At 39.7% G+C, this 20491-nt stretch overlaps 1 protein-coding gene across 2 annotated transcripts; it reads right to left on the bottom strand.

Moving 5' to 3' along the window:
- Positions 1-20114, bottom strand: LOC139937622 (kelch-like protein 18). Of its 2 annotated transcripts, XM_071932859.1 has the most exons (11): positions 20032-20114; positions 19350-19564; positions 14450-14580; positions 12861-13001; positions 11055-11253; positions 8667-8827; positions 7994-8130; positions 6814-7036; positions 5897-6001; positions 3712-3823; positions 1-2374 (listed from the first exon to the last, which is right to left on the bottom strand). In XM_071932859.1, exons 2-11 carry the CDS (start codon positions 19512-19514, stop codon positions 1991-1993), a joined length of 1758 nt encoding a protein of 585 aa, XP_071788960.1. In that variant the 5' UTR covers positions 19515-19564; positions 20032-20114; the 3' UTR covers positions 1-1990. The 2 variants fall into 2 exon arrangements, with proteins under 2 accessions (XP_071788960.1, XP_071788959.1); XM_071932858.1 differs by lacking the exon at positions 20032-20114 and having other exon boundaries at positions 19350-19876.
- Between the last annotated feature and the right edge of the window lie 377 nt (positions 20115-20491).

The raw sequence follows: 20491 nt of genomic DNA, 5'->3' as shown, positions 1-20491 counted from the left end.
CCCTCTGGTTACGCCACTGGAGATGTGCACTCAGCAGATGCACAATCACGTCTGCTTCACGTAGCCCGTGGCCATGAACAAAACAGGGCGATGTTCCCTCATTTCTACAAACCATAATGTTTGTGCTTATGCACTATGATAAATTTACATATTTCATGGGAAGGGTCCATTCTTAATATTTGTGCTGGTTAAAACTGATGCACTGTGCACATCCGGGCGACTTTTTTACACCATTAACTGATAGAGATAATCAACCACACTTAACTTGAAGCTTTTAAATATAAAAGCTTTTGAACTATAGGCCCCCACACGGTTTTGTTATGCAAGGCATATTAGTGCTCAAATCTAAGTCAATATATTATTTGTAACATTACACATTATCTTCAAGTACGCGCTAATCCTCCAATCAGATTCGCAGAATGGAGTGGTGATAAAAACCTATATTGCACGGCTAATATCACTACCATGCGTCTTGTGTGTTCTATGTCACGCGCCAAGTTTGCTTGAAGATAAATACGTTATCACACGCGCGCTCGTGGAAATACGGAAAATATAGCGCGCCTGCGTCCCATATCCAACTCCGCCTTCGATTCGTTAGATATGGGACGCAGAAGAGCTATATTTTTCCACATTCCACTCGCGCTTGTGTGATAACTTATATTAGCGTAAGTGGAGTATGGGAAAATATAGTGCTTCGCGTATACGCGTATTGATCCTCCAGGAAACTTACAACACAAAACAAAACTGTTCTTAAGGTTTTTCGACAATGATTAATTTTTAAAATTGGCTTAAAACACTACATATTTAATAGCACAATATTCTCGGACAGGTTGATCTTCAATTTGGTCAGGGGACTGCCATGCTGATCAACTTGTACGATTGTTCGAGAATATAATAATGGGTTGACAATGGAACACCATTCAATATTTAGGTGAAGTCAATGTGAATGGAATAATCGCCTGGTGTTCAAGCATAAAGCAATCAATAGATACCTGTACTAACAATCAAATCTATTGGTATTCGCACCTATGCACAATCATCGAGTGTCTTGCGCACTATGACCTTTAGTGAAAAGGAGTCCCACAAAGTGACAAAAAGGGCATTTATAAAGGGAAATAAAAATAATGATTTAGTCTTAAACGGCCATTCAAACTTTGCAGGGTCTTGGCAATGCAAAAATGGAGCTCCACCTCAGATATAAGTGGCTATAACCCTACCCTTTTTAAACGTAGGTTTAAGACCTTGTCGCAACTCTTTTATTTCCTTAGTTTATTCAAATTATCACACATTGATCATTGCTGATATTCCAATTGTCTTCACCTTTAATGCCATTTCACTAGTTTAAAGGACTGATTCATTTGGGACTAGGGCGTCACATACTATGGTATACAAATAATGAATGTTTATAAGTGCAATGGTGCGAATATGTTCATGAGTTGATCGATGCAATGTTCATTTCAATGAGGCAGAGCCAAGTTGAAAAGAGCATTTCACCTTTCAACAAATGAAAATATTCTCACGATTAGATGACTGAAAAACATGTATTATTTGTTTTATATAACGTCTAGGTAGAGCTTTTTTTTTTCATTTTGATTCGAGGATACAACTTTCCAAACTAAGCGTAAAATATTTAATTGTGACACTCCACCCATGTCTTCTGGTTCGGCTTGCTTGAATTCAACAGTGACTAGGTACGTTCTGTACTGCTGTTTAGACACGTGGCGCTGTAATGTAGCATGTGCCTTGCAGTAACTGTACTGCCTCATTATCAAAGACACAAGGATGTAGTACCCCGAGCAATAAAACAAATTGGATGGAGAAATAAATTCACGTTAATTTGCTGACACGTGATGGACAATCCTCCAACCAAGGATCTATTTGGGTGTTATATAAAATACACCATAATGCTGCTAAATTCATTCAATGGATGTACTTGTAAATGCTTTGTACTCTAGATTCATGACAGTGATTCACCACTGCATTAACATCATCAAGCAGTCAATGGTATAACACCTACCCCTACTCCACCTTCATGAGCCATCATTGGTGATACCAGGCTCCATTTATCTAGATGGTGATCGTATATCTCTACTGAGTTCAGATTGGTTAACCCATCGTATCCTCCAATAGCGTATAAATGACCCTGATTAGCTACTAGAGCCACCCTACTACGCCTTGAGTTCATGGGTGTAGCAAAGGACCATTCATTGGCTACAGGGTCGTATACCTCCACTGTGTCGAGAAACTTACATCCATCGTAACCACCACACACATAGAGTTTACCATTGAATGCTGTCACTCCTAATCTACAACGTTTACTCTGCATGGATGGTACTACTGTCCAGCGACCGGTGAAATGATTGAAGCATTCGACCTAGGAAGATATCAAATTACATACATTCAAATTGGACAAATTAAATGAATATGTATAAACTGCATACAGGAATAATATTAGAGAGTAAATGCCGATTAAATATCCCAACTGGCTCTACTATGCAAAGAACTCCAGGGGTCGATTTCACAAAGATAGTCCTGACTTAGGACTAGTCGTAGGAGTTATTAAAAACCTAAGGCTAATCCTTAGTTACCACGAGTAAAATTGATGAGTAAAAATGTATTATTATTATTATTAATTATATGCAAAGCACATGTCCTGTCATGCACCATCTTGTCCTCTTTAAAGACACTGGACACTGTTGCTAATTGTCAAACACTAGTCTTCACAGTTGGTGTGTCTCAAAATATACAAAAATAACAAACCTGTGAAAATTTTAGCTCAATCGATCGTCAAAGTTGCGAGATATTAATGAAAGAAAAAAAAAACTTGTAGCACCATGGTCACTAGAAGTTGTGTGCCTCCAGATGCTTGATTTCAAGACCTCAAATTCTAAATCTGAGGTCTTGATATCAAATTCGTGGAAAAATACTTCTTTCTCGAAAACTGCGTCACTTCAGAGGGAGCTGTTTCTCACAATGTTTTATACTATCAACCTCTCCCCATTACTCGTAAGGTTTTATGATAATTATTATTTTGAGTAATTACCAATAGTGTCCACTGCCTTTAATGATTCTGATAAAGGACATGCTTCACATATAGTTTTTGAGACATTTCATGGTGAGGTATCAATGTTTACTATACCTCACACATATTCATGACCGAGAGTCGAGTTCTTATTGGTCCATTCACCATCACGTGCCAGGTGTTAATTTTGCTAATTACCAAGCACGCACCTGAGTATACACGCAAGTGGTAAATGCGCGTGACAAGTAGAACAGCTCCCGGGCAGCCCAGGAGCTGTTCTACTTGTCATGCGCTTTCAATCCTGGTACTGTTGTACACACACGCACGAACATATCTAGCGACATCCATTGAACAATCTTGTCATGGTTCATTTTATTTCAAAATTGTCATTTTCCCTTGCTCCAAACAACTGAATTAGTATGAAGTCTAGTAAAACAAATATATCATGGTTTATTTCGGGTGACTAGAAGATATAAGCTTCCCTCGTCTTGGCCTCGGGAATTAGTTTGTCGACTTCCAATACCTCGGGGAGCTAATATCGACTAGTCACCCTCAAACCATGTTATATTTATATAATAATTGGTTTGTGGTTACACCATGTCTTTATTTACTTTACTGCGTAGAATTTGTTCTTTGAGAACTAGGTCTTGCTTTGTAACTTGTGAAGTATCTAAGAAAGGGGAACTTACGGATTTAAATATCTGCAGACCATCATGTCCTCCTACAGCATATATCTCACCATTGAGTACAGCTACACCAGCCGCACTACGTGACTTGGTCATGTCAGAAACTATGTACCATCTAATCAATCAAAGAAACAGGATTAGCTTTAAACAATGTTTGTTTTGCAGTTTGAAACGGGTGTCGTGGCCGAGCGGTTTTGTGTGTTTGTTTTGTTTTTTATTTCCAAATATCACAATAAATAATCAAAAAACATACAAGAAAAAAGAACAAAGGGTGATAAGAGGAGGGCACCAGGGAAAAAGCCTGGGCTTATACAGAGCCTGGACCCTTAACAATGTAAATTAATTGGTTTTACTTTATAACTATAACAATGTTGATTGATGAAATAAAAGTACAGTGAAAGGTATAATGCATACAGCAAAAATAGCACAAAACAATGTTTGTTTGTAATTAAACTGTTTTACACAATTTGTTTGCTATGCAGCCTTAAATACATATTGAGAGTTGATAACAAAAAGGAAAATTAACAGAACATAATTACTTAGGAAATTACAAAACTTGATAATTTGGAATGGATAATCATGGTACGCGTGTAGTTACAGGTGGTGTCATTTTAAACGCTACTAGTTATAAGTAGGTTTTTCAAGTTTTTTTTAAAGCTGTGAACAGTTCTAAATGAAGATATTGGGAGGAGCTGATTCCAGAGTAGGGGGCCTTGATGTCTGACTGTTTTCATAAATAAAGTGGTCCGAGCCTTTCCAACATGAATTTTAGTAGCTGATCTAGTGTTATGTGAATGGATGTCCATATTTTGTGAAAAGAGGAGTCTTATGTTACCTGGTAACAAGTTAGATTCAACTTTAAACATAACGACCCCAAGATGACATTTACAAAGTTTAAAAGCGGTTAAGAGCATTGGATTCAAACTCTGACGTTTCTGATCAGCAGAGTGTGGGTTCGAATCCCAGTCAGTCGTGACACCTGTGTCCTTAAGCAAGACACTAAACTTAATCAAATTACACAAGGAAATTATATATTTTATTTCTGAGGAATATATTCTGAAGCTTTGCATGAAGAATTGAAAATCACCAATATGAAAAAAAAACTAACAAATTTCTGGAATACCATTACTGCCATTTGATTGCACTTGTTTTGGCCGAATAGTTGAATCCCATAGCCATTGCACTGTACCATCAAGCTGTCTTTTAGTTAAGTACTGCTGGTACAGGGCCATCACGTTGTAGCATCATGCTATCACAATGTTGCAGTGTCGCGTTGTTGGCAAAGGGTGCACTGAGAGTCACTGAGAGAAGACAATGCAACACTATAATAGCATGGCCAAAAATGTGATGGCATGACGCACCATGCTATCACAACTGTTGCATTGTTGGCCAATGGTGCAAAGTCCCCAAGAGAAGAAGACAATTCAACAATATAATGGCACGGCCCGACAATTTGACGGCATGACATGACTGTGTCGTTGATGGCACAAATTGCTAGGGATTCTAATGCCTGACATGCCTCAAGTGACACTAATTAAGTTTCGATCCTCGCAGGTTAAACTCAAGCTTTCAAGGTAAACTCATGTTGCTATTTTTGTTACAAACATGAGCTTAGTGCAAACATTAAGATGGATGATAATGTGAAAAATTTTCTCTTTCCCAGTCCAACTTATGACACTGTCCTGTATTGCTAATTGCTAGTTTCTAAAGCCTAGTTTATACTTCCTTCAAATGCGAATGCAAAGTGAATTTTGACGCCACAGCTCTGTTTTTGCTGCAAATGTTTCCCAGTAGTTGAATGTAAACTGATGTGAAATACTCGTTGCGAACTTGTCATGTCAAAATTCGTATTGCATTCGTAGGAAGTAGAACCGGGCTTCAGTGGAGCTGACAAATCCATCTGAAGGTTCTTCAGTATCAGGCAAATAGTCCTGTTACATCTACTGTCAAGTTGAATCCATCAAACTCAAGCAAAACAAAAGAGAGGATTTTAAAACATTTGGAATGATTTATAGCACAACGGACATTAAGGGACCTGAGGCCGATTTCACAAAGAGCTAAGATTTATCTTAACTGCGAATCAATCGTAGTTACTTAAGTAAAGTGTGATGACAATATGATACTGACTATTTGTCTTGCGATAAATTTGGATTCTTTGTGAAATCGGTCCCTGGTGTTTCATACATACTTGTTGGTATCGGGGTCATAGCACTCCACTGAACTGAGGGATGATATCCCATCGTAACCACCACACGCATACACACGGCCATCTAGAGCTGCTACACCAAGGGCACTGTCATAAAAACAAAAATATCAATTAATAATCATCAATACCTATTTAAATGACAACAGTAGTTCACAGTGCTGTCAGATGGATGGATACCAAGGGGTATAAATGAGTACCTGCCAGAATAGCGGTTAATATTGTGTATGAAAAAGTCTACAGTTACAATATACTCCACAGGGAGCTGAGAAAGCTTAAAGGAATAATATTGGCACAATGACCATGGCACTAATGAAAACAGAGAAACAGAGAGCTAAATTTTGACATGAGGGTATTTCAAACTACAGTCAACCCTAGTTCTAAATAGCACTGTAAAAACAGGTTCTAGTACACTCTGAATGCCGAGTATTATTTATGCTTTGTGTCTGATTGGTTTCGCTGTCCTTTTCTAACAAAGTTCCTGACGATGACTAGAGCAAGCTAGTCGAAACGTTCAGACCAATTAAGAACTCACTCCGCGGTAGCGAAGTTAATAATGATCCACTAAAGCTTAAGTAGTAGTCCAGGCTGATTTTCTACCTTCCATCCAGGTAGTAGTTAAAAAGCAGGACAGTTCTTTTCAGAACTGAAAAGTTTTTCTAACTCTGAAAATCTACTCCGCTGTAGTAGAATATAAAGCAAGACAGTTCTCCTAAGAACAAACTCTACCTGGCAAGTAGATACACACAATACCGAAAACCAACATTGATACCTCACCATGCAATGCCTCAAATCCCATAAAGTTCCTGTAACTAAGGAGATGATTTGGCCAGTCCGTCCAATCTTGTTATAATGATGTTCTACTGTAGCTACTTTTCTAGGAGTATCTCATATAAACTTACCTTCTTCTGCTATTCATAGGAGCTACATCCCACCATTCACTACTGCATGGATCAAACACCTCTACAGTATTAAGTCTAGCTTGTCCGTCATATCCACCTATTGCATACAGTCTACTGTTCAACACAGTCACCCCTACTCTACTACGCGGGGTTGTCATTGGCTTTCCAATAAGCCACTTGTTTATTGCAGGCTCATAGATTTCTACAGCATTAAGGGACTCTCCTATAAAATTAGAAAACAAAAGAAAAAAACATAAATAGACAAATTGAGTAAGTAAGGTTTGCTGTGACACCATTGGCTTCGTTTAGCTTCCCTGGGTCTACCCCGAGGTGCTCACCCGGTGGAGCCCTTGACAAGAGCTAATCAAATGATCACACTCGCCCTCTCGTGGTGACGGCATTCACCTCAGGTCACCCCCAAGTGACCCACTCCACAAGCAGGGCACTGGGGGCTGACCCAGGTAAGCCCCGTCAAAGCTATTCGAACGTACCAGGGCAGACCGGGGTCGACCCAGGGAAGCTAAACGAACGCACCCCATGTAAAATCTCTTGATTAAGAGCTGGTTTGTACAGCTCTGTGGGTGCAATCGATTAGCTTCCCTGTGTCGATCCCGCAGTGCTCACTTGGGTGAGCCCCTGACAAGAGCTAATCGATCGATCTTTCACCCTCTAAGAGGTGAAGTCATGCACCTGGGGCCAGCCCCAAGTGACCCACTCCACAAGCAGGGCACTTGGGGCTGACCCGATGAACCCCAGGAATAAAAATGGTGGCTAGGCCTGGGTGACTAATGAAATTTACTACTTGACTAGTTGCACCTCAAATAGTTGATACTCGACACTACCAGTCGCAACTATTTTCCAAGATGCACTGAGGCATATTGTTTGCAGCAGCGCAATATCGTAAAATTGAAGGACTGTGTCACTGATGTCTGATTGTGTATCGTAAGTAAATTATGATGTCGTGAATAGTCTCAAGAGACTCAATTGGTTCACCAAGCAGGTAGTCGCGACTATTTTTGTAGTAGTCGTAGCGGTCCGATTAACCGAGTAGTTGAAAAACAGTAGTCGCAACTCGACTAAGCAATCAATAGTCGTGACTTTGGCACTAGTCGAAGGTAAACCCTCAGTAACAAACAATACATTGAGAGATGGCCAGGATCAATGTATCATTCTAACTAACCTGCTCTAGTCAAGCCCCCGACTGCATAGACGAGTCCAGCGATATCATTGCATAACCTTGGCTTAGTGCGTTGACTTTGGAAGAGAGCCCTACGTTCTGGCATCAGATGATAATCTTTCGCTTCATCTACAAGGTCCCTAAGTGGTAGAAATGAAACAAGTCACAGTCATAGCCTAAAGTAGAACTGGTCATATCAAAAAAGTTTAACATTGATGTGTCTTCAAAATGCCCAACACAAAGTAAACCCTCAGAAATAAACAACAAAATTATGAAGGAACACCCCCAAAAAAGGGAATTTTGAAAATACTTCATAAGGTCAGCCATGGCTCGATTTGTGGAAAATACCAACAAGTGTAATGGGCTTGTACCTAACACGTTTTATTTATCAAAATAAGATAAAACTCCCTGACACAGTGTCAAAATAAACACTGTTTTACGATTTAACAATATTAATTTTATTGTCCTAGGGATAACACGTTCATACTACACAGAACTGTAAGACATTTATCGACTCAAAGTCAATATTTTAAGCACTCTTAATATGCCAAGATCACCGCACTCTTGTCAGGTTCTGAGTGTACTAGCCCTACCCTAGAAGCACTGGCCCTCGGCCTCGAAGTCCAGTGTACATGTAAATATTAAGCCCTGTCTACCAGTAGGAGAGATAACTAACCTGCACTGGTGTGAGCTCCTAACAAGCTCTTCTGTTGATACTCTATCAGTTAGTATCTGCGGACGGATTAGTGGGAGTCGAACCCTGGACAAGAGTTCTGGCATTAGTGGTCTTCGGTCATCTAGGTCATACTTGACCCATCCAATAACTGCATCAAAAACCTATGCACAACACAATACATGTATGTTATAACTTACTCTATGGTTATAACCTGCATGTCTTAAATGATTAACTTTACAAACAAATTCAAAGATCAAATGAGAAGAAAAAAACACCATTTCCCATGATGATTTTTTCTGCATTCCATATTAAAACTTCCACGTACATTTGTAGGCCTGTACGCCTTTACCAACTCGTTTTTGGGCCTTATGTTTTTCTTTACATTTGCCAACGATTTTGGTGGGAGAAAATGTAATGCATAATGCATTAGCGTTGCGAGTTGCTGGCCAATAAGAAGCCACAATTACTTGCATGACATCACAAGAACATTCGATGCAAATTCGTTACATTTTCTCCCACCAAAATCGTTGGCAAATGTAAAGAAAAACATAAGGCCCCCAAAACGAGTTGGTAAAGGCGCTTCCCAGCTTCGCGGTGATAGTCTTTTTTCGTGTGTTACATTTTTGGGGCTGTGCGTGCTATCCGGTGTGCTGCGTGCGCCTTGACTTAAGGCTAGGGGAACGGGGGAACGGCACCTTTTATTTAACTGTTACTATGGGACGGGATCATGGAGAATGGAGTCAGACATTACTCCACAAACACACAACTTTTTGGGTAGTAAATCATGCCTTAAAAGTTTACGCAATTTTGACATTCATTGCACATGACAAATAATTTTTAAGCTTTGGTTACCAAAATTAATTCGACTGACAAATAACACAAAACGGGAAAGGACGATAAAATAACGATCAGGACGCAGGGCGAAAACAATATTACGGGGCTGGGGAAATACATGTAACACGGGAAAGGAAAACAGAAGGGACTTATAAATGATACGAGACAGGAACAAAAATAAACTGAACGGGAAAAAATAAACAAAACAGAGTACAACCAAGGACAGGGTAATTGGTATTGTGATGTCACTCTTTGCTTAGCAATTAAGATTGATACAAAGTTAAGATAAACCTAAGTGCTTTGTGAAATTGAAAAAGCGCGGAAATCTAGCGGCACCCGCGCGTAGCGCGAGTGGTTTCCTGCTAGTAGCCACTAATGAATTCATCCACACAGTGAGATGAATTCATCCACACAGTGAGATGTGTTCATCCACACAGTGAGATGTGTTCATCCACACAGTGAGATGAATTCATCCACACAGTGAGATAAATTCATCCACACAGTGAAATGTGTTCATCCACACAGTGAGATGAATTCATCCACACAGTGAGATGTGTTCATCCACACAGTGAGATGTGTTCATCCACACAGTGAGATGAATTCATCCACACAGTGAGATAAATTCATCCACACAGTGAAATGTGTTCATCCACACAGTGAGATGAATTCATCCAAACAGTGAAATGTGTTCATCCACACAGTGAGATGAATTCATCCACAAAGTGAGATGAATTCATCAAAAAGTGAGAAGTGTTCATCCAACCAGTGAGATGAATTCATCCATACAGTGAGATGAATTCATCCACACAGTGAGATAAATTAATCCAAACAGTGAGATGTGTTCATCCAAACAGTGAGATGAATTCATCTACATAGTGAGATGAATTCATCCTTACAGTGAGATGAATTAATCCACACAGTGAGATTAATTCATCCACACAGTAGGATGACTTCATCCACACAGTGAGATGAATTCATCCACACAGTGAGATGAATTTATCATTCATCCACACAGTGAGATGAACTCATCCACATCGTGAGATGAATTATCCACATCGTGAGATAAATTCATCCACACAGTGAGATAAATTCATCCACATCGTGAGATGAATTCATCCACATCGTGAGATGATTCATCCACATCGTGAGATGATTTATCCACATCGTGAGATGAATTATCCACATCGTGAGATAAATTCATCCACACAGTGAGATGAATTCATCCACATCGTGAGATGAATTTATCCACATCGTGAGATGAAATCATCCACATCGTGAGATGAATTCATGCACATAGTGAGATGAATTCATTCACACAGTGAGATGAATTCATTCACACAGTGAGATGAATTCATTCACATAGTGAGATGAATTCATCCACACAGTGAGATGTGTTCATCCACACAGTGAGATGAATTCATTCACACAGTGAGATGAATTCATCCACATAGTGAGATGAATTCATCCACATCGTGAGATGAATTCATCCACACAGTTCCAACGGGTAGCTGTATGTAATAACATTTCTCTTGAATCCTAAGACTAAAACAGTACCTGTTCTTCGCCCGTTATGTTGAGCTCATCTGTTGAAATGATTTCCATCAGTTCCATTTTACTGAGTGTCAGAAACTCCTCAGATTGTGATGTGTCAACAAACTTCTTGTGCATAAAGCTTGTGGAAGCCTCAAAGAGTTTAGAGCACACCATGGTGTCCGCAAAGCGTCGTATACCAAGGCAATTGCTGGGATGTAACCTGTGTGCACCAAAAGGTTTTTGTTTGTTAAAATACCATCAAGTAGAAATTTAGGTAATAACTAAAAAAACTCAGATGCTCAATGTTACCACCCTTGTTACTCAACAACATCCCAGTGCCCAACTTCATGGCTCTGCTTACCACCGAATTTTGCGTTTACATCACCATTCTCCACTTACTTGCAATCGCTGAATTCTGCGCTAGCTGTGTAAGCAGAGAATGCCTAGTAACATGGAGTACATATGCACGCGCACAAGCGAAATTTCTCCTCAAAACAGAGCAATACGCTTGACGTAAGCGCAGAGTTCTATGCTAACTGTAAGCGCTATCTTTGCTTATAGGGTAAGCAGAGCCATGAAAATGGGCCCACTTGAAACTCCAAATTTGAAATTTGCCCTTTGAGATTTAATACAGCACACACAACAACTTTTTAACCCAAAAAACAAGTTCTCTAAGTGCTCTTCAGAAACCAAAATATGCAACAATTTCAAACAATATCAAATAATATAAATTTTGGTTTTACCCGATGTCTGCAGCACTGTATACTCAGTATAATATGCCCGTCATTTTTTTCACCCGACTCGGGAAAGTGCTGAACACACATGCATCGGGGTGTATATATGTAGGGGTAAAACCAAAATTGATATTCTTTATCCCAGATGCAAATTTAACAACCTATCAATATCAAATTAAATGCTCAGTTCAATTCATTAACTCTCCTTCTTTACCCCCAATGAGAGAATTTATTGTAAAATCCTTCCACACTCCTACAATGTTCAAAAAGGGGCATTTCTTATGCGACTTGTACTTGTACACTAACCTCTGATAAACTTTCCATGATTTTCTGGTGCTTATCTGGTGCTAATCTGGATGGCTTATAGTAAAAGTACTGTCCAAAGTCTACAACTCACATCTTCTGGCTGGTATTTCTTTTATCATGAGTTAATTGATGTTTAAACAGTTTGTGAAATGTACACCAAGACAATGGAATGATGGAAGTGAGACCAAGACAAAGGTAAACACATGCGATATTTTTCCAAGTGTGAATTGTCATTTTATTCCTACAGATCGTTTACACTGTCAACAAGGAAGTCATCTTGCCTTCTTTATAAAACACTGTAACAGAAACTACTCTCTGATTCTTGCTCTATGAATAGTCATATCTAAACGCTACACTGGAAGTAAAAATGCAATAGGAAAACACGTTCACCGAACTTAAAAATGGAGTCATGAGGCAATAATTAACGTTTGAGATTCTTTCGGCTTAATAGTACCCTAATATTTTAATTTTTAATTTTTTTCTGCCTTCCAGTTTTTAATGTCAAGGCACATTGAGGTATCTGTGATTCATAATGTGCCTTATAAATGCGGTTTATTTTAATATTATTATTAGTAGTAGTAGTAATTTTCATGTGAACCACTTGGTTGAGAGTGTCTACCTAATTGAATACAGACAAATATACATTGTGAACAAATTACATGAGGATGTACATTTATCATGTAGGATAATGAGTGAAAAAACAGTGTAACAACCTATAAAGGCGCTGGCAAAAACAGACAACCTTGTCATGGACAACCTTTTAATTAAAATAAAGTACTTTCCATACCTGTCTTTCAGAAAGTCACAGCATGCCTCTTTAATATCTTGTAGCTGAAGGAAATTGGCTCCAACCAATATTGATTGCACATTATGTATATCCATAGCTACACGACCACTGTATGCATAGTTCACTAGTGTCTCCAGAGCGCTGAAGTACAAAAATATGAGGCAGAATGAAATACTATTATTCATAAATACTCCTCTTCGCAATTGTTATCGCAATCATATTATTATCAAACTGCAGGTACTCTTTGGGAAGTAAGGATACAAAAAATGACTGCTGAATTTTAGTATCAGAAGCTAACTGATTACAAAGTTCATACTACAATCTCGGCCATATCTCGTTGGGCCCCCTGCCCCCTTTCAATGTTGGTTCCAATTTGGGCGGTCTTCTTCTGCACAACAGTCAACACAGAGCGGGGGGCGGGGGCGGGGAGACAATGTTTATTATTCAAGAAAACCGTATCTGGAAACCATAAAAAACACAACCAGCTCATTTCTGTTGTTACAGCTAAAGTTAAGGATAATATTTACATAATGAAAATTGTGCATGGCTTTTCCCCATTTTCCCCCCACTCACCCAACCTATTTTCAAAGATTTGGTGTTTCATGTATACTAAGGTTGATTACACAAAACATAAAACACTGTCAGCGACTATTTTTTCAGCTCTTCCAATCCTGTAATTTAACAGGCCTGGGCGACTATTGCGACTAGTATCATTGTCAAGACTACTGATTGCTTAGACGTGTCACGACTACCATTTTTCATCAGCTCGGTTAATCGTACTGCCACGACTACTACAAAAATAGCCACTGTGACTTCCTGCTTGGTGAACCAATTGTGTACATAACATAATTTACAAGAAACACAATCGGACATCAGTGGCACAAGATCCTTCAATCCGTTCAGCGCAAATTTTACTATTTTGTGCCTGCGGCAAACACTATGCAGCAAGTTGTACACTTCACTAGTTGCCCAGGCCTACTGAAATGCATGGACTCTGATCATCTCATTCTATGCACTCCCTCACATTGCAAACTTACCTTAATTTCGTTCATTCATTGATGGTTCAGTTAAAATTGCTATCGCCTCTTGGTAACAAAGTGTCATTTTGATTGGTCGAAAACCGATCCCGTGATGTGAAAACAAAAACGCATGAACCATGGCTGCGCAGCGTGGAGGGTAACATGAGTTTGAGGGAACAGTGAAGAATTTTCTTATTTGAACAACTGTTCGCCTGCTTAAAAAAGTATGCCTACTTCGTCATAATAATGTTTGAAGATGACAACAGAACATTGAGAAGAGGAATAATCATGTTACCACGGTTTATAACAAAACAATTGACGCACGCTGTGAAGGGGGTCATGGGTTTCGTACAACCTCTGAGGGAAATGGCAACATTCCCTCCCCCCCCCCCCCCCCCCCCGTACAAAATAAGGACCCTGTTAGTAATTGCAGCGTGCAACAACTGTATAATGTTCAATGGCAGCCACAGGCTGCATTGCGGATGTTTGTACATCAAGTCAAAAATACAAAAAGGAACGCTAGTCAAAAATGGAACCACTTCGACCAACCCCTTTTATTTAGTTACTCACCTAGGCTCAATGCCACTCATGGTAATCTCTTCTTGTTTACTCTCCACCATGTCACTGGTAAACATGGCATGGAAGTATGGTATAGCTGCTGCCAGTACTATTCGATGAGCTGAAAATTTGCTTTCACCAACCTGAGCAAAATGAACATTTGAGTTGGGAAAGTTATTATTTATTAAATATGAAATATAGACTTAGAAATATTTATGTTAGACTTGCATCGGGGATAAAGAACATTAATTTGTTGTATTCTTACACTGATGTGTGTTAGCTGCAGTGTGTATACTCAGTACTTTCTTGAGTTCTGTGAAGAAAAGGCATATATTACTGGGTGGGATTTTTGGAAATTGTTTCCTCCAGTTGTGGTCCCTTACCATAGCGCATTGTGGAAAAAACATTAACTCACATAGTGAGCGTTCATTTTGCTGTAATATTGGAGCTGGCATTTTGGAGCTGGCAATTGATCAAAGAAACAACGTCAAGGTCATGATGTTTATCAAACCAGATGATCATAACGGAACACTCCGAGTGACCACTCATCCATCGGAAAACTCGACAGTCTGACAACTCGATGCGTCAGACAACTTGACCTGTCAGACAATTTGATGGCTGTACGTTATGCTAATTGTCCTCCCTAATTGAGACGATCTTGCAACCACAAAGGGCTGTTTCAATAATATAAAGTCCCAGAACCAACTGCAAGATTCCCCAATAATTTGATCCCGAAATGACAGGGTTTCTTTGAAAAAAACAACATCAAAGACTTTAGCGCCCAGGAGGTCTCACACAGCCACTAAAGCCGTGTTCGCACTGGATTAATATTTTGGGTAACTTAACCATGACGCTGGGTAACATTCCGACGGGTTAGCTTTCCCAGCGTCCGCACTTGGATTTATTTGACTCGGGTAAACTTACCGAGACCGTGGGTAAACTAACCGAGCTGGCTCCCTGCGTAACCTTTGACCGCACTTTTTGGTTTTCGGCTCGATCTTTTGCAAATATTGTTAATCCAAACGATTCGATATCAAATTCACCGCTCCTCTTTTGGTTTTTTTACAACTTGGAAAGACGAAAGACTTGCTAGGCAAAAGAGCATACACAACGCCGCCTGCCAATGAGGCATGCTCCGACACAAAGGGCCCATTACGCGGCTAGGAATACCTTCTACACTAATTTCTGCACGGCCTGGCTCTGTTGTGTTTGTGTTGTGCATAAAGACATATAGGGACCACTACTCGACTAGCTTTAGTACACGTGATCTAGCGGTTGTTGACTGCATTTGCCTGTTACTGCTGTACAAATCACCGTCATATTGAAACTTTTGATCGCAACTTCTGAATGGGTCATTTCTCGAGCTCATAAATCCGTGTACGGGAAAATTATTCCGCGTTTTTCAGCTTATGAGTTGCATTCCTGATTTGTGCTACATTGAATAGTTTGATAATCACGAAAATCTTATTCTTCCATGACAAAACATGTCAGCTTCCTCGGGTCAAGAAGATTTTACCGAGACGTTGCGTCCGCACTGGACTTTCTGGCTCGGTTAAACTGACTCAGTCAATCTTCCTGGGCAATCGGTCAATCTTCCTGGGCACCTTTGGCTCGGTTAAACTAACCGCGCGGCGTGGGTAAGTTACCTGTCAAGAAAACTACCCAGGCTGTTTGCACTGGACTTAAATTGGTTAGTTTACCCAAATCAAGTCCAGTGCGAACACGGCTTAAAGAAGTAACACAATGTATCTTTTACCTACCCTGTGACCACGTTCCCACTGGATCCACAATTGCGAGATCGGATCCCGCGACAAGATTGGTTGCAGGCGTGAAATCGCAGTCGCATTCCCACTTGAGTGTGATCGCGCAAAGATCCCCATTTTGGGGGAATGGAAGTGGGTTCAAAAGAACACTGTTTTGCTAGCAAATTGCGGTCTGTTGCGTTCCCACTAGACTTTTGATCGCCCATTAATCCAAAAGGGCGATCAGATCCCACCATAATCCTACCTACTCCTGCAGATCAAAATTGCACGATCAGATCCTGATCGCCCTCGCGTTCCCACTGGAGCCTGTTTCTCGTTGATCGTCCTCTGATCGTCCTCTGATCGCCCTTTCGGGGTCTTGATCGCCCTTTTCTCGAATTGGGAGATCAATGCAGGGTCCAGTGGGAACGGGGTCTGTGTTGAGCCTTGTGGCTTGCCGACCATGTTGGGATCATATTACACAAACCACAACCCATCAGTACTGTTTGTGAACGAGGAAGTCACCTCATGTGCATTATTGGTTAGCTAGAATGAAATGGGCAGGATCTAGCTAAATATGTACACTTGTAAGTACAGTCATGCGCAGTAGACACTTTAAAAGACACTTTAAAATCACCTGGAAGTGGTATTTTTTCAAAATAAAGCTTTTGTCACTAATAGGTGTTTTGATGAGTGGAATGTGAATAAACAGTTAACTAAGGTTTTAAAAAGTCAGTTCTTATGTTATTTACAAATTTAAGAGTAGACCCCGACCCGAGAGGGCGCTGCTTGAGACGTCAATCGAGGCAGACTTTGCCTGTAATGCGTAGAGTAAACACAATTTCAAAGTACATGTACGGACCAAATCGTGAGTTTGTATGATTCAAAAAAAAAAATTTCGTTTGCAATGCCGACCAGGTGTATTGCTGCTGAATGCAGAAAAACACTTTTTGAAATGTACCAACTCACGACTTGAACGTACATGTACTTTGCACGTGTGTTTACTATACGCATTGCAGGCAAAGTCTGCCTCGATTGACGTCACAAAAGGGGTAGGCGGAGTCAGCCCCCAAACAACTTTATATATTTTTTAAACATATAAATCGTGACAAACAATTAACTAAAAAAAAATGTTTTATTGTTCGTAAGCATTTACTCTTATGTTTGAAAGAAAAAAAATTCTAATTCCAGGTGACTTTAACTGTGTGTACATGTAACTTACTAAAAGGCCCAGGTTTTCACACTATGGGTAGACAGCACACCTGATGGATATTCACCTCGATTTAAAAATTTGATTGAAGTATGAAACTTTTGGATCGTTAAATGTCAGTAATTTAGACTTCAAATATAAATTGCGATTTTATCAAATATCGCAATATTTTTTTGACGATACATCGTGGGATAATAAAAGCGATATCGCCCAAGCTGACCATTTAAGTTATCTGATCCATCGTGGTGTCAGTCTGTTGAGTTGTCCATTGGAAAAGTTGTCCAACATCCGCATCATGAGTGCTGATTCGATTTGCTAGTCTTTTTGTGTCAATACAGTGCACAGTTTCACTTAGTTTGAGCTACTTGTCGCTGAGTATGTTCTACCGTGGTTGTGCTATGACTAGACTGAGCAAAAAATACGCATTGACCGATTGCACATAAAAAACATTGTGGCAGAACGGCACATCTTTAAATAAAACTACAGCAAAACGAGTGCGCTCTTTTTTGCGATTACAGTCATTTGACCAGTTCGGGATCATTGACCGGTTCGGGATCACTTCAACTTTGCAATAACCAAATAATTATATCACTTCTCATTATTACCAATTTCTGTTGATAAATGTGAAGATTAACACCCATTAAACCAACAAACCCAAAATAAGGTGCCAAACATCATCACCAAAAAAGTTATGGCTGTTTTCCTGAAGGTTGTCTGCGAAATTTATCATTTTTTTGTTTAAAAATGTTGGTTGAAAAACACTGTTAAAACTTCTTACCTTTAGAATTGGAGTGCAGGGGCAAAAAATATTTATGTAAAATTATAAGAATGTGTAAAAAAACATTCCTGTAAATACTGTGCAGTCATCTTGTTTCTTTGAGGAGACGAAGTTATCAAAATCTTCTTTGGGGGGGCAACTTACCCTTGACCAGTTCGGGATCACTCAACATCTCATTGCTTCAAACGGTGCCGCACTAACTTACTAAGTATGGTAAAATCATACTACTGCAGTAGAAAGTTTATTTAGATGATTTTGAGAAACATTACTTCAACAAATTCTTGTAGATTTTTTTATTGTGAGAAAATTAAACTTGGAGGGGTCAATAATGCTTCTAAGGATCGCTTCACTTTTTCATTTGCCTTTGCTGTTGTTTTGTGGTTTTGTTGCTGGGTTTTTGCGCTGCTATTGAAGACACTTGCATGACATTCACTAAAGAAAGGAAGTCCAAGTCCATGCCAACACACCTCTGAAGTTTCGTGTCATTGAGAGACAGTTTTATGAATGGGAGTATGGGTTTGCAATAAAGGGCACTCTACTGATTCAGAATAGATTCAACTGATCCTGAACTGGTCAAACAGGTGACAATACTTTTCTTAAAGCCTCTTCAAAAGAACTAATTTTTTTTGTCAGTGAATACTTGGTGAGTTTTATGTCATGTTTAGGTACACTGATAAACTTTTTTGTTTAAGATATCAAAGAGATTGCGACAAAAAACAATGTGAATTCAAAAAGTGATCCAGAACTGGTCAAACGACTGTACAATATAATCGCAAAAAAGAGCTTTATATGCTCTCCACAACACAATGCGCTACGATACCAGATAAGTTAATATTAAACCACATCTGGGGGAAAATATCGACATAGGGTTAGGGTTAGTAGTATTTATACAGGAAATTAGTGTAAACATGTCAGTAGGAGTAACTTGTCTTGGCCATCTGTAGACAAGAGTTACCTCAAAGTGGAGTTGTCCCAACCGTAGAGTTGTCCGAACCGTTGAGTTGTCCAATGGACGAGTTGTCTGACATCCAAAAAAATCATGCCATCCATATTCCAATTTATAACTCACTGGCACACTGCACATCATGCTGCAGTGCATGGAATGCCCACTGCATCATCATGCATGATGATGATCATGAACATTCATTCATATATTAAATCATAATATCATGATAATCGTACCTTCAAAGTGACATCGCAGAGTTTACCCTTTCGACGTATGCTTTCCATGGCTGAGAATCCTTTAGATGAATGGTCATTTTTGTTGTACACAACAACCCCTTCACTGTCTCCAACATCCATCATCAGATCCATGTCTACTTCTTCTACTTGTTGTTTGGATGACATATTGCACGACTTCTCTGCCACCTCCTTCACGTTTCATTCAACATCTTTCCCTTTTTAGGAAACATAAAACAATGAATCAATGCAATTTGCCTTTTTGGTTGGCATTTCTTTTCCATGCACCAGTCACCAGCTAGCCGGCCTCCTCCGTATTTTCGGGGTTGGTATGGGAGCGAGAACAGCGGCTGACAAGCAGGGGGCTAGGTCGGCGGTGGTGTGGTATAGAATGGGGTTTACAAAATAAAGTACACATAGAATGTACACAACAAACAGGTCGCCAAAGTGCATTCACCCCGGCAAATCCGTCGCATGTGTGCACCACATTCATGAAATGTACTGTGTACCCATCATAGAGCTATATATAAGAATTAGAGGGCGCACGAGTGATGCTTCGTGCACAAACGCCACGGGACCGCACAAGATGACAAGCGCGTCATTCCTGACGCGCGTTGAATATGAAATACACGTGTTAGTTTTTTATTTTATTGAACGCTCACGCGATGCTGTTTGTTCAACTTACAAAATGGCCGCACAAACACACGCTGTGAGATAGTTGTTTTGTCAACTTAGAAAATGGACGCCTGTGCGCATACCGGGGGCGGGGCGCGTATAGACCTTTCTTTTGTTGATAAACAAACCGCCTTGGTTGGCATGGTCGGCCGAATGTTAGTAAAACACTAGATCTTAAAAGCAGCTGTTTTAACCAAATTCAGCATTTTCTGCAAACTTTCAATTTAATAAAATACCTCTCATAATTTTTTTTAATTTTTTTTTTTTAAACAAAATCAACAAATTTGGTAACATTGTTACAAAAAATAGCGATCTTTTCTTAATTTGCACTTACGGCTTTCCATAGTTTTCCAATCTGGGTTGGCAAAAACTCGGGCTGTAAAGTAGACTTGACTCAAGTCCCAATCCCGTGCCATCCCCAGAAAACTACTGTTTTGTGATGCTCTGCATTCCAAAACCTGTTCCGCATG

The sequence above is a fragment of the Asterias amurensis genome, chromosome 5 (genome assembly GCF_032118995.1).
Source record: "Asterias amurensis chromosome 5, ASM3211899v1".
Taxonomy (NCBI): Eukaryota; Metazoa; Echinodermata; class Asteroidea; order Forcipulatida; family Asteriidae; genus Asterias; species Asterias amurensis.
This window is presented reverse-complemented; position numbering and strand designations above follow the sequence as displayed.